This window comes from Cuculus canorus, chromosome 1, assembly GCF_017976375.1.
Source record: "Cuculus canorus isolate bCucCan1 chromosome 1, bCucCan1.pri, whole genome shotgun sequence".
Lineage (NCBI taxonomy): Eukaryota > Metazoa > Chordata > Aves > Cuculiformes > Cuculidae > Cuculus > Cuculus canorus.
The window spans coordinates 110,530,720-110,546,305 of record NC_071401.1 but is presented as its reverse complement, the minus strand read 5'-3'; the positions used below and the strand labels follow the sequence as shown (position 1 = coordinate 110,546,305).

Here is a 15,586-nt window from a genome sequence, read left to right as displayed (position 1 = left end):
CTGCCTGCAGCTCCACGTCAGGTAGTACCCAGTCAGCAGGATGGCACCGAGCAGGCTCTGTGTGTACAAAGAGCAGAAGATCAGTCCCCATTCCAGTGTGTTTGCCATCTCAGTGTGCTGACAAACAGACAAAGTGCAGTAGTCTACTAGAAGTAGGTGGTGGCTTTGAGGGATGGTACCTTGAGGAAGAAGCCAGATGAAGTTGAACAGAATGTGGGCAGGGGTTTCAGCATGCCTGGGGGCCTCCCTCTGCTCAAAAAAACCCAGGAGTGATGGGGATTACTGCTTTTGCCTAAGGCCTTGTAGGTGCTCAGGCTGAAAGCAGATGTGTCACTGCCAGTGTGGCCGGGGAGACAGGTCCCCACAGCCCCTTGGGGCCAGAGTTTCCTTGGCTGGGGAGACGTCTGGGCACAGCAGCCTCTGCTCCAGCCTTGCTTTTCTCCACAGAGGGGAGAGGTCAGGCACAGAAATGTCAGCCTGCTGCTGTTGCTTCCTCTCTCCTTTTGCGTGTGCCTCTCTCATGCATTCTTTGTAACGGAACAATAACAAAAAGAAGGAAGAAAAGCTAGGTTCTCCTGCAATGTGCAGAGGCAGCAATAGTGTGACCTAAGTGTGTTTTACCTCAGGTAACTTTTTCTTCTTTTGTGCAAAACCAGGTAGTTTTTACCAGCATTAGTACCAGCTAAAAGACGACAAAGTCAGAGAAGGAGAGGTGTCTTACAAGACCTACCAGTAACTTCAAGGAAGAAGAATTATATGAATGAACAAGAAAGATTTCTCAAATATTGTACATCACCCATGTGTGAGCTTTTCTTCTCTCTTCTTTCTTGATCTTCATCTGTGATAAAAGGCTGCAAGATTTCAGTTGCCCCTGTAGCAGAGGGACCATGTTGGGGATGATACAATTTAAAATCATCACCACCCCATTTGTTTCATATTGGAATCAGGAATAAAGGTTCTACTAGGTTCTCATGTGGTTTTGGACCTAGCTCCCATGCCTCCTCCCAGCTTATTTCCTCACCATCCTTTCCACACCAACCAGCTTTAGAGCTGGTTTCTGGCTAGACAAAGCCAGTCTTTTCATCTCCTTCCACACTCATCCCTGTTTCTCAGCTTGCTCAAATGGCTGGCTGTGCCTCCAGGACACCTTTGCGAGGCAAAAGCCGATCCTGATTGTTTGCAAGGGAAACGTGTCTCCTTTCCACATGTTGTCCAACAGCCATCAGTTTACCTGCTTCCTGCAGGGTGTCCTGGGCTTGCTGTCCCCTCACTGCTGATGAGGCTGTAGAGGAGCAGAAGGGTTCACACCACTCCTCCACCACAAAAATTGCATCCGTCCCACTAGGGTGATGGCATGTGAAGGCTGAAGTTGAACTCTTCAAGTGAACATTGAAGAGAATGAAATGAATGGCCCTCCAGCTGGGTAGATGGTCTTCAAGGGTACTCCTGCATGTTAGTGTGCCTTTTCCTTACCACTGCGTGTTGTCTCCATCCTGATAAAACATCCTGTAAAGAAGTATTTCTTGCTCATGGTTTTCATGCGTGTGCTAGAAACAAGAAGTGCTAGGGTGAGAGCTGGAGGAGGGGAGGAAGGCACAAGGGCTGTACCGACACATGCCACAACCACTTGCTTAGAGCAGAAAATCCTTTCACCTGTCAGGAGCTATCATTAGAGAAAGCAATATTGGATTTTTTGAACCTGAAAATGAACTTTTGGAGGATTTTGCTAGTCAAGTGCTTGCTGCTTTTATTTCCCAGTGTAAAATGTGAGTTTATCTTACCACTTTTTTTCTCTTTTGGGTTAGCACTGTTAAAATTGCATTTTGAACCATGTTACTGATAAGAAACTGGTTCCACTTTCCCAATGAGTGAAGACATTTGGGTTATTGCTATTATTATTTGATTTAATTTTCAGCTGGGGGGAGGGCAGGACCTGAGTTTCCTATTCCAGTTTTAATAATAAGCTGTAAACAGTTTGGATTTTAAGATAATGAGTCTTAATTTGACACACGTATAATGAGAAATGTTAGCATGCAGTTTTCTCTCTGCCCTCAAGGTAGCTTGTACTACATTAGAGATCCAGTTCACAGTGCATTATCACATGTAATTTCCTTTTCTTATCAAAGATGAACAAATCTTCTGAAAGTGCAAATTATATTCTTCCATAAATATTAACAGAAAGAGTGATATAGCTCAGTGTCTTCAGTCGAGCTGAAATAGTCTAGGATGTTAAAACATCTTTTATATTTTGAGTATTATTGCTCTCATTATTTTTTAAAATATTAATCTAAAAACTTAATTAAGGTGTTAACTCACAGATTAGAGAAGGCTATAAGAGAAGGAAACAATACAATCATGCATAGATTCCCCTCCAACCCCTGTTCACTTTGCTATAGATTGTATGTATGGCTGTTTAATGCTCTTCTTTTTGTCTAGAAAGAAATGAATAGATAAAGATTTTTTTTAATGTGATATATAAAACATCTTCCCCAGAAGAAATTAAGCTTATTCCCTTGGATGGAAAACTTTTGTCAGAGAATTCCTTACATCTCTCAATTTATTATTGGCGCTTTCCCTTTTAACTCTTTCTTGTGACTACAAGTGAGCTCTGTGCTGCCAGTTCAGATCTTTCTGCGCCTTGGAGAGCATTTCAGTTGGCGCGAGCAGAAATGCCATTTCATTAACTAACTGGATTTTTATTATCATATGCGTGGCATACTCAACTTCCCATTAGCAAGGCAGATATCCAGATAAACATTCAGAGATGTGTCTAGGTGGTCTGGCCACACATATGTCATCGAATTAACCTTTGAAAATTAAATTTACTTCCAGAGAGTGGAAAAAATGTAAATGTTATGTAAATAAATTCTACTATTTGCTTTAAATACCTGTGCGTGACTAAGTAGAAACAAGTATCAGAATTCAAGAATCAATGATCTAGAGTGTCATCTGTGTGGAGGATAGCTGCTTCCAAGGCCCCTTGTTTGATAGTTTGATTTGAGAATATTTCTTTAGATATGTCAAATACTGGAAGAACTGCAGTATTCATTTTCTTGTTGCAGAGTCATGCTATTTTAATCCTTTGATTAGCTCTAATACTGCTAGTTTCATGAAATAGCAACTGGATTTCAGTCTCCTCTCTGTGATATAGTTTATCTTTGTCCCAGATACCAGGAAGAAAGGACTGTAATAAAAAAGTGCATAAATGTAGTTTTTCTGTCTGTAGGGAACAAACGCTTAAAATCTATAAAATTAGAGCAGCATCAGCTCTATCTGGTGATGTGAAGAGAAATGCACTCCTGCTGATTGGCTTTATCCTAGAAATTGAAGAGGAGCGAACATAAGATAATAACAAATGAAATAAGCCGTGGGTCTGAGTGCACATTCGATTATCGGTAGGCTTATACCACCTGACACTTGTGAGCACTTTTCTACCTTCTCTTGCAAATTGTCCACCTGCCATTGGGGTGGAGAGGGTTCCTAACTCAAAGTGAACTTCTGACAAACTTTGTCCTCTGAAGTTCTGGTTTACTGAAGAAGGACCTTGCAAAGGTTACCCAGGCACAGCCCAGAGAGTGCATGATCCCCACTGGCAGTGACGTGATTAATGTTTAGCAGCCTTGGCTTTCCTGAATGTCTCCTTCAGCAGCCCCACACTAAGGTCCTGGTAGCACCTTTGGGAAGCACCTTCTCTTAGTTCTTAGTTCTGGAGAGGAGAGCTGTCATCAAAGAAGGCATGCAAAGAGGAGGTATATTTTTGGCCTTTGCTGATCTTGTAACATCTCCAGTGCCCAATCAGTTCTTAGAACGTGGTTAACTGTTTGTTTCTTCCCAGCTTACTTGCTCCACTGTGACCCTGTGCTAGGAAAATCAAGTTAATATATTCCAGCAGGGGAGAGGTGCTTGGGAGGTTGGGGCAGGCACTGCAAGCAGGCAGAACCGGGTCTGCCTGCAGTTAAGTGCCTTTCACTTGCTGCTTGGCATGGGACACAATAATTATTATTATTATTATTATTATTATTATTATTGCCATTAATGGCTGAACTGATCCCGTGCAGGGCCACTACTAGCTTGTGTTCTTGCTGTCTGCAGTAATGTTTACAGTGATGGGTGCTCTGAGAACCAGCCTGTGTCGTGTTGAAAACACACCGTATTCTGATCTTATTTTCTGGAAGGGTTAAGTTCACGGGCAGCCATGAATCTTGTCATCCAAAATCAATCCAAATAAGTCAGCCAGAGCATAAAGCGAGATTTTGAAAGCTGGACTTTTATATTTCTCCTGTCTCAAAATTAAATTGGGTATTGATGTTTCTCTAATGAATGATCAAGAAGTGCTTTGGAGCCGAGGAAGAAGGTAGCGTCAGTCCTGCAGAGAGGCTTAGGCAACTCAGAGCAGGGTAGCAAGGAACAAGGTTTTGGGTCACTGCTGTGGCTGCTGAGCATGGCACTGGGGGATGCTGGAGACATGCTGATGGGCTGGTTGTCCTGTTCACAGGCTCTGTCAGCAACTGGATTTACATGGCTGTGAATGAGTCGGCTCTTCTCAACATCACTGCTGCTGCTGGAAGCATATATGATGCAACATGGCTGAGAGACAGAAAAAGGTTTCTTCAGATAAAAGATAAGAAAGTTAAGTACTACGTGAACAAGGACCAGTGCAGGTGTAAGGTATTCCTAAATGGGACTCTGAAAATAGAGCGGGTGATGAAAGAGGACAGTGGAAAGTATACAGTGACTGTGTATGAGCAGGATGGAAAATTGAAGGCAGAAGAAGATATAATGTTCATTGTTCAGGGTGAGTTTTTGCTCTTCTTGTTACATTCCAAGCACAGCCGAGTAAGCCTTCATATTCCCTCTCTCTCCTACAGCCTTTCCTATTCATTGCCTCCCTTTCTGTTCGGGGGCGGGGGGACTTCTGTGAGATGTACCTCTTCCTCCTGCTGCTGACAGCAGTCTGACACTCTTCTCCCTTGTCTTGCTCCTATTGATGCCCTTTGGTCCCCTGCTTCTTTCTGTCTCCCCTCTCTGTCAGCTGCCAGGTTTCTATGTGTGCCCAAGAAAGCAGCTGTGAGCATGTCCATCTTGACAGCAGGTTTAGTGCAGATGACCCTGCTGCAGCACCACAGGTGGTGCTGGGACCCCTTGGGCCCTGTGCCCTGAGCTGGGGCAGCACCATGTGAGCACTATGCTCCCAACAGCACCCTGCGTCTAGAAACCTCTTGCGGGAGCACAGCAACCTACATTAGGTACATCTGTGGCTGAGGTACACACTGTGCACTTCTGGTACTTTGGTGCTATTTTATAGGCACAGAGTTGTGACTTTGGTCTCTAGCTACAGTTCCAGCAAAGTGAGCACCTTGTGTTGCATCTGCCAACCTCCTAATTAGTGTTTGGGAGCCCAGGTGGCACTAAATGCCTCTACTTAGGCAATCCAATCCCACTCCATTTTTACTCTGACATGAAAAACAGCCAACAGTCATGTCACCTGAGGTATACCACAATCGGAGTTGAATTTGCAGGGGAAGAAGACTCCTACACCCTCTCCTTGTGTAGCATAACAGAACAAATACAGAGATTGTGCTGTTCAGAGCTTAAGTAGCACACACCTGGGGATTTCATTTGCATGGATTCAAAGCATGAAGGCAGCCTCCATTCCTGTCTTTGAGAGATCAGATTGGTAGCAGCCTAAAGCTTTGGGGATGAGTAAGGAAGATGGGGATGGCTATTCTGCTACTTTACTGCTGCTGCCACCTCTCCAGACCTCTGACCTGTAGGGCAGCAGGGGGGTTTTCTCCCAGCAAGAAGACGATTTTGCTCTGTCCTTCTTCAGCCAGCATGCACACCTCTGCCAATTTCTTGAGTGTGGGCACCAGCTATCACTACAGAAATGATGCCTTGATGAGGCAGCAGCAACAGCTGGAATGGCTCCTGTGTGGCTAACAGACTGCTGAGCAGTGAGGGCATCTCACTACTTCAGGAATTATTATTGCAAACTCTCTACAGATTCAGGAAGTCATCAGGGCCTGATGATACTTAATCATGCTTTAAGCCACTGAGCTGTCACTGGGGTGTTCTGGGTTCAGTTTCAGGTTGAGGTTGCAACCTAGCTATGTGCTGCATCATTTAATCTGTTGTGCAGCAGGGAGATTGCCTTACCTATAAGAGTGGTTTTGCAAGTGAAGTCGTTAACTAACTCTTGGGTTCTAGAGTAATTTTGTCAGCTAGATTATACTTTGTTACCAAGGTTGGACAAAGAGTTGTAGAAAAAAAAATTGTTTAGATGGTATCATCACACAAATCCAGCACTGGGATCTGGCCTCTAGTGTTTTGCATGGGGGTGTTCCTCTGCAGGATAGGTTACAGCTTGCAGAAGAGGAGCAGGCTTAATGAGGAAAGGATGATTGAAGTTGTCACAGCGTGAACCTAGACTGCATTTGCCATGAGCAACCCTTATACTCTCTATAACTTACACTGCCTACAAATGGAGGTGGCTCTGGCATGTTTTTGTCTGGCCAATCTGAAAGGTAGAATTTTATTTTTTCCTCTTGTCCCTGCCAGTTACCCCTAGTTGAAGAAAGCCCCACAGGCTTTTCTGGCTCTTCCAGTGCCACCAGTTACAGAAAATCTGGAGCAGAAACAGAGCTAGCAGTTTGCAGGACATAAAAAAGGAATCTCTGTTCTCATTGAGAGCTATGAGGTGCCTGTTTTGTGTTTTCCATTCTGTTTTGATGGATTTTCATGCTATAGCTGTCATGCTAGCTAAGTGCCTTTGGTCATACATAAGCATCTTAAGTAGCTGTTTGCCCTGTCTCAGAGAAAATCCCTCCTGATGGCCACGGGCAGATCTGAAGCTGACTTCATTTGCATCAAAAGATTGGGACTGGACTTGGAGGGGACCGTGGCTCCAAATCCCTCCCCTCTGCTGCATGAAAACACTCGCCTGCTCATTTGGTCCAACCAAGTGGTGCAGCTGTCCTTTTTTCTAGGCCAGTTTATGTAAGCTAACATACTGCATTTTCTTTATTATTGCCATGTTACTTCTGCATTAGAGGTGTAACTTACTTGTCATTCTTCTCTAGCCTCATTAGCTGGTGTTACTCCCTTAGGCTTGTCTGAGGGTAATTCTCTGTTCTGCTTAATAATGGAGGTTTTCAAAAGGAAAAACCATCTCAGATGTGCCTGTCCTTTCTCTTCTTTTTCAGAGCCTGTCCCTCAGCCAATCCTGACTGCTGAATGCAGGAATAAAACCATATTGGTCAAGTGTGAAGCGAAGCAGAAAACCAAAGACGAAACATTTATAATAGAACTGACTCAGGAGAAAAACAAAAAAATCCAAAAGAATGCAACAAGTTTGGACTTGACCACGCAGTACTCTGGGATGTTCAGATGTGTTCTTAAGAATCAAGTGAGCAAAAAAATGGCCGAAAAAGTAATCAAGTGCCCAGGTAAAGCATCTGTTTTTGCCAGAATCTGCTAAACAGGACCCACAAAACCTGATGCAGTTGTATGTATCTGTTGAACTGGTCCAGGTGCCAGAAGCATTGTTGGTTCTCAGTACCCAGCATTGCAAGTCTAATACTGCTACAGTTATTGAGACCCAGAGGTGCTGTGAGCGCCAGGACAAGAGTCATGCTTTCTGTTGGCAACCCCCAACCTTGTCATATCTCCAAACTCTCCACCCTGTTGCTGCCTGCCCCACAGTACCCTTACGGCATCCCTGTTCTAACAGGAGAAAGGCCAGGCCAGGGACAGTGGGATGTGAGGTGAGCTATCTTCCTCCTCTTCTCCAGCAGCTGGTGGTTTTCCTCTGTTTTCAGTGAGACCTGAGGGTCTTTGGAAGAGGGGTGAGGTTTTTCTGAAGTCAAGAGTCTCGTGAGGGGCAGCGAGGCCCCTGGAACACATTGCAATGCTGCCTCTGCTGGAGGTAAAGTTTCTTAGGGGAAACTGCAGCCTGCCAGCAAGATCAGGCTGGCTGAGGGGTGAATAAATGACGGATTGTTGCTAATCCCATCATTTTCTCCCTCCTCTCCATCACTGTTGACTCTTCTTCCAAAAGCTCTCAGGGCTATCCTGAAAGACTTGTTGGTGTCAGCATTCTGACAGATTCAAATGATGTCAACCATCAGTCGTGGTAGACCAAAGAAGTAAAGCAGAAAGTGGGGAGGTAGGCCTGGAAGTATTTTAATCACTAACAATAGTCTGCAAAAGACAGAAAGTACTTTCCCCCTCATTTTTTTCCCTGCTTTATTCTTTTCAACCTAATGGTATTTCCCAAAGGTTGACCTCAGTCAACCAGTCCAAAGCCAGAGAGTTGACCTCAATAAGAGAGTGTAAAACTCCCTGAGATACCACAACATAAATTAACAGCTTAATTTTTTGCAAAATATGTCTTGAGATCTTCTCCTACGTGTATGAAGCCATGGCATTGAGTTCAGGGAATTTGCTCTTGATTTACATCCTCATGGTAGGGAAATCAGTTGCACACTATTTTTCTCCCCTCCATGATGATACTTAAAAAGGTGGTGGTACCTGCTACCTCTGGATGTGGTTGGGTGCTCTCACAAGGGGAAAAATAAGCTACTTGGACTCTGCAGTTTGGCCTAGAAATCATGAAGGAGAATTTAGCTGAGCTTTGTAGTTGCATGGCTCAGATGAGCGTTGCTCAAAGGTACCTTGGATTTTCTTACTCACTTGAAGAAGCATCATCTTTCTAAGCCACAGATGCAGCTGCAGAATGGAAGGAGTTGAATTTTAGATGGGCAGAGTCATGCTTAAATGATTAGAGAGACAAAGGAAGTAATTGTTCCCCTCCTAAAAGTTTTGAAAGTTAGGACAAAACCAAGGAACAAATCATACTGGTGTGACACTGGATGTGGTGTTCAGTTCGAAGTTCAGATTTCCAGTGAAGTCTTGAGCTTGGGTTCATCCCACCTAACTGCGAGCACTTCATTTAAACCACTCTCTTGCTCTATATTCCTGCTAAAGCTAGTGGAGACTGGGGGCTTATGAGATCTGGTTCAGTATTTCCAGCTGTTTGTGCCATAGTGAATTTAAGGAAGGTCCAAGTCCAAAAACATGCTTCTGAGTGCAAACACATTCAAACTAGCCCACACATGTTGTTTCAACGAGGAAATGCTGACTGAAGCTGACCATCTAGGGCACTCGACAGGCAAACATGGGCTTGCCTTCATTAATGGTACAGGCAGACATTAGCCATCAGCTAGACACTTCAGCTTCACTTCTTCTCAATCCTTGAGAAATGCTCTGCTTTCATAGAGTGATTTGAGTGGGAGAGGGTTTTTTTCCTCAAATTAACTGAGAAAAAAAAGGTTTGCCACATTGATCTTTAAGGTAGAAATATAGCATTTATCAGACACCAAAAACCCCACTAAAACTATGTGGCACTACCTTTCCTACCTGAACTAAAAATACCTCAACCCTTTCTGTGAGGCAGCAGGAGTCTACCTGCTCCATAGTAAACTGAAAATCCTTCAGCTTGTAGTCAAACCTCCTTCCAACCCTGCTGCCCTCCATGAACCTCTGGTCATGTATTTGAGGGCTACTGCCTTGAATTTTGACCTTTAGCACTCAAGGCACACTTGAACGGGCTTCAGCTCAGCTATCTTTTCATGTAAGCGTAACCATGCATGAGTCTGCCTGGCCTCATCTTCTAGTTAGCTGGGATAAACAGGCACAGAAAAGGCAAAATACACCTCAGTGTAGTGCTGGCAGCTACAACAGGTGCAAAGAACCACATCACCTGGATGAAGGCATTGAGTGCACCCTCAGCAAGTTTCCAGATGACACTAAGCTGGGGGGAAGCGTGGATCTGCTGGAGGGTAGGGAGGCTCTGCAAAGGGATCTGAACAGGCTGGACCGCTGGGCCGAGGCCAATGGCATGAGGTTTAACAAGGCCAAATGCCGGGTCCTGCACTTGGGGCACAACAGCCCTATGCAGCGCTACAGACTGGGGGAAGAATGGCTGGAGAGCTGCACGGAGGAGGAGGACCTGGGGGTGTTGGTTGACAGCCGACTGAACATGAGCCAGCAGTGTGCCCAGGTGGCCAAGAAGGCCAACGGCATCTTGGCTTGTATCAGAAATGGGGTCACCAGCAGGTCCAGGGAGGTTATTCTCCCTCTGTACTCGGCACTGGTGAGACCGCACCTCGAATCCTGTGTTCAGTTCTGGACCCCTCACCACAAGAAGGATGTTGAGGCTCTGGAGCGTGTCCAGAGAAGAGCAACGAAGTTGGTGAAGGGGCTGGAGAACAAGTCTTACGAGGAGCGGCTGAGAGAGCTGGGGTTGTTTAGCCTGGAGAAGAGGAGGCTGAGGGGAGACCTTATTACTCTCTACAACTACCTAAAAGGAGGTTGTGGAGAGGAGGGAGCTGGCCTCTTCTCCCAAGTGACAGGGAACAGGACAAGAGGGAATGGCCTGAAGCTCCACCAGGGGAGGTTCAGGTTGGATATCAGAAAAAAATTCTTCACAGAAAAAGTCATTGTGCACTGGAACAGGCTGCCCAGGGAGGTGGTCGAGTCACCTTCCCTGGAGGTGTTTAAGGAACGGGTGGATGAAGTGCTTAGGGACACGGTTTAGGGAGTGTTAGGAATGGTTGGACTCGATGATCCAGTGGTTCCTTTCCAACCTGGTGATTCTGTGATTCTGTGATCACTGAGGGTACTCATCTTCATTTCCACCGGGTCAGCCCAGGCTGATATAGTAGGCATCTTGGCTTTGGTGTCGTGACTCTTTGTCCTCCATGTGCATTCCCAGTAAATGTTAAGGCACCAGTGGTGTCTTCCCCTTTGGATCTTTCTCCCCCAAGAAGCCAAGGAAGGCACATGTCTGCTGGGCTCAGCTCCGCAGTGCTGTGCTCAGGCGTGAACGCTGAGTGTCAGGAGAGCCCAAGCAGGAGGTGGCAAAGGAAGGCTAGTGTCCTACAAACTTTATCTGGCCAAAATAAGGAACACTCATATAAATTTTAGCTCACCAGGCATACCAAACTTGCATTTTGAGGCTATGTGATATTTGGTTAAGTTTTCTTTTTTTTTTTTTTTTTGCCACTATTTTTAAAAATTTACATACAGCCTAAAATTGAAAAGGAAGTACCAAAATACTATGAAGCAAGCTAGTTTCAGCTCAGTAGGAAGTAGTAAAAGAGTTTATTTTTGTTAGATGCTAAGCATTGCCTGGATGCTTGTCCTTAAATGGGTCCATTGCTAGCAAAACCAGGGCATTTATGATAGTTTAAATATAATGAGCTGGCACACATTAATACTCTGGTTTCAGTTTTATGCAGAACTTAAATCCACCCGGGAGAGATCAAAATTCTCCATAATGAGAACCAAAAGCTTTCTGCTGCGTACAGAGGGAAGGCAAAGTGTGGGCTCTCTCACTGGGACTGCCTTTACAGTCAATGGAAGAAAACAAAATTCTAGGTAGATGTTGTGGAAGTTATTTCTTTCCCTCTAACATCCTCTTTCATTCCCTTAACTAGGCCAGCTGGACTTTTATCTCATCTTAAGCATCGCAGGAGGCACAATCTTCTTTGTCATCTTTGTGATTTTGGTTATTTATTGTATCAGGAAGAAGAAAGCAGAAAGGCTTGAAAATGAAGGTAAGCGTTTAAGGGGCTTTAGGTTGCTATCCATCCACTTAAAATCTTAGAGCTTCCTACTGACAGCACCCCTGTGGGCAAGAGCATGCTCTCTGCCTTGACATGAACAAGAACTTGTTTTTTGCTTATGGTAAATTTCAGCAGATTGGCTGGCACTGCCCATCTTGGTTTCTAATATAAGCTTTGAACAAAAGACTTATTGTTCTCAACCCTTTTTGTTTATTCAGTGGGGAAAGAATTGCTCCTCTAAAGCTTGGCCAAAGCCACTATGAGCATCCATGAAGGTAAAATATATAATTAGATACCCCATCAGCAGATTTTTTTTTCATTAAATTTATGTGGTGTAATACTTAAAGCCTTGAAATCATTAGTCACATTTGGAAATGTTGTAGATAGTGAGAAGGGGCAAGAAGGTCCAACATGCAGCACTTTAAAGAGATGAGGTTTTACGAGTTAGCAGACATTTCATCTGTATCCAAAATCCATGCCTCTTTAAGACCATAGGAAATAAACTTCCAGAGCCTTCCTAAGAGTGGACTCCAGTCTTCATGGAGGGGTTGCCTTGAATTACAACATGGGCATTTCTGCTAGTTTGGGTGGACAGAGCACATTAAGCTGCTACTCAGGAAGAGTTGCCTGGCCCACCTGGAAGGGAAGGCCAAAGCAGGAGGGAGGTTGCCCTGGCAGGGATGTCACCCTACTGCCAGGGAAGCACCTGCAAATTAAAGGCTTGGTTTTGAGTCCTGCCTCTGCACACTGTGTCAGACTTCCTGTGTGGTCTCAAATAACAGCTATTCTCTGTGTGAGTCAATTCTTGAGTTACAAAATGGGTGTTAAATCTGATTTGTACACCACAACAATCTTTGTCAAGATAAAGAGGACAATGACTGAAGGAAAGCTCAGGTGATACCACAAATGTTCCAGTGGGTGGGCTGATAACAAGGGTGAGCATGACTGGTCCTCTGGCCCTCTGGCTTCCATGTGCCTGGAAATCCCAGCAGGGTAGAGTGCTTTGATGTTGCTTCCAGGGGTTACATCTCACTCGGCCGTCAGTAGCCCGTTTCCAAAACAGGACAGAGATGCTCAGGCTGGGGGTGTCTGCTGGTGGCCACCAGGGACTCCCTGACAAAGTCAGTTCCCCCAACACGGATCGGGCAGAACTGTGCCAAATGCCCTCAGGTAGCTTAACCTCAACCAGGCTGCCAGAAAGCTTTTGGGTGTGCCCTGGGGTATGCAAGCAGAAGCGATTTTGGTTCTGGAATAGCAGAAACACCTCAGGGTGACAGTGGTCTTCCAGGTAAGACAATACTTGGCTTTATCTTGCTTGGCCCAAGTGCTTTTCCCTGGCTGTTCAACTTCTGCTTAGACTTGACTACATGCCTGATTGCTGGGTCCTTCTGTTGTTGCAGACGAGGAGCAAATGATGCAGGCTCGCCAGGTGGACTGTGAAATGGTGGTGCGGGAGCTCCCTCAGCCGCCGTGCAACCCTACCCCAAAGCAGCTGCGTGTGCAGCAGCGGCCACTGCCACAGCCCCAGGTGCAGCAGCAAGCACTGCCCCCACGGCCCAGGCCTCGCACTCCGCGGACTCCAAACCACCCGAGAGAAAGACCTTGAATGTCTCCCCCAGGAGGGATGGTGGTCTCTCTGCTCCATCAATCATTGGGAAAAGAAAGTTTCCAATAGTCAGGAACCCCTCCTGCCCAGCCTTGCATAAAACTCAGCTATGAAATGACAGCTTTCACTGCAGAAAATTAGAGAGAGCATCAAATGGAGATGAAAAGACCCAGTGGAGGAGATTCAAGGTGATGGGCATTCATCCTTGTGGCCATTTTTCTTCAAATGTCTCCATATTAGAGTATGGAGCATTGAGCCTTGAAAACTGTGTCTTTCTGTGGTTCACATATTTTTACTGTACCTTGTTGTTTTCGTGCTTTTTGGATGGGTTATATCAAGAAGAATCTACAGCCCTAGTAATGCATCATGGACCTAAGGATCTTACAGTGTTCTATCACGTATCTTTTCTTTCTTCTGCCACACTTGAGGACAGCCCTCTGGCTTCAGCATCAAATACATGACCTCCTGGATCAAAAAATATTTGTATGTAGTTAAATGCTTGTCTGAAGTCAAAAGAGTTGGTGTCATCTAATGCAGAGAAGTCTGAAAGGAGACACGAGAATCTTGAAGCATGTATGTGGGGAAACCACAAGTGGAAAAAGACTAAACTTTCTACTTTCTCTACCATATTTAGATCAGAAACCATTGGCTTAAATTGCAAAATTGCAGCAAGTAAGAGTTAGGTCAGGACATTTTTTCTTTTCTTTTTTTTTTTTTTGCAAATGAAGCACTGAAATAGATCTCTGGGAAAGGATCTCCAAAAGTGTGGGTTTCAAAGTGCAGCTGAGGCAGCCGTCTGTGAGGCATCCTCATCCTGCTGAGGACCAGGGCAATGTGCTACACAGCTTCTTCAAGAACTATTTCAGCTCATTTTTTGTGACTCCTTGCTGACAAAAAAAAAGAAACTTTATTCTCAGCACGAGCCCGTTTGGCTATCCAGACAATATTTTATTTTGTCACAGAAAAAGTCTGGTATCCATTGGCTCACGAAACAAGTGTTATAAACTGCCAAGCAGTCTGATTACTAGTAGCGTTGTCTGCATTATCATGACTTTTCATGGTAAGGCCTCCCCCTGATGGTGAGGGAGTGTGTCCGTTGATTGTTAGGCACCTCATGTATTACCAGGTGAAGATGGAGAACTGCTGAGAGGTCTCCTTCTCAAAGGGAGAGGTTGGATTGCAATAACTGCCTGCATCACCCTCCATATGCTGGGCAAACACTGCTTGCTTCTGTGGTCTTTGGAGATAGTCACAACCTCCTCTGTGGGATAGCTGAAGATCTGATAGGGGTTACCTTTTTAGAGCAGTGTCTGACTGGGTACACTGGCTGATCTGGTGTAAGAGGCAGCACAGGTGAAGAAGGAAAGAATGCAAGAGCCACAGAGTACGAGACATCCTGCTAGCGTGTTTTTGTATTAGGCAGAAGAACATGTTGTACCTCTTTCAGGCTTCACTATTCTACACGTGCCAGAGAAGTTAAACCAGGCATCCTTTGTTTCTGTTCAGAAATGAGACTATTTTTATCTTCTGGTACATGGGCAGAGAAGTAAATCATCAGGGAGGAGGAGCTCTCTGCCTCCTCCAGGGCTCAGTCACTTTGCTTGAACCTCAATGGTGGACGCAGCCACAGGAGTGTCACTTGCTCTCACCTTAGCTTTTTGCAGCTTGTTTAGGGCTTTCACTGTTTAAAGTTGCATTTGTTAAATATTTTATGGTATATTTTGTAACATATGCTATTATCCCTGTAATTGATGAATAAAGATTAGAGTGGGAGGAGAGGATCTTTGCTCACGCCTGTGCTGGTACTTCAGTATCTGGATCTCACTTTGGTGGATGGCTGCAGTTTCATTGGTACTCTCTCCAGAACCAGCAGCTGAGCTGGGACTCCTCTGTGGTTACGGAGCACTGGTCCTTCCTGGGCAAGAGGGACAGTTACTGGGACCTGTAGAGGAGCGCAAACTCCTCCTGGGGCCTCCTGCCACTGGATAGTGCTCTTTGTGCCACAAGCTTAACAGAGCTACAGAAATGCTTTTGAAATGCTCTTTCCCCACCACAGAGGCTTGGTGAGCTTCTTGTCATACTTCTGAGAGACCCCCTGGGCTTCCCAGCAGCTGCTGCCCTGGATCCTCCTCTGCCTGGGAATGGAGCTGATGGGGTGGCGCTTGTTACAGGACCTTGCAGGGGGGCACCAGAGCATGTGTGAGATGGTGCCAGGTTGACTCTGGCGCAGAACAGAGGTGTGCTTGCTCTTCTGAAAAGAAACTGCAGCATGATGCTAAGTCACATCCAATATAGGAATGGGTAGCAAGAAGCTTTTCTACTATTGGCCACAAACTGGGTCCAAAACTGCCCT

General features: G+C 45.2%; 1 protein-coding gene across 1 annotated transcript; it reads left to right on the top strand.

Annotated features, from left to right (window-relative positions):
• The first annotated feature begins 1,573 nt into the window (after positions 1-1,573).
• Positions 1,574-14,999, top strand: CD2 (CD2 molecule). Its single transcript, XM_009557184.2, has 5 exons — positions 1,574-1,766; positions 4,496-4,795; positions 7,203-7,445; positions 11,499-11,618; positions 13,028-14,999. Exons 1-5 carry the CDS (start codon positions 1,706-1,708, stop codon positions 13,231-13,233), a joined length of 930 nt encoding a protein of 309 aa, XP_009555479.2. The 5' UTR covers positions 1,574-1,705; the 3' UTR covers positions 13,234-14,999.
• Positions 15,000-15,586: the final 587 nt, after the last annotated feature.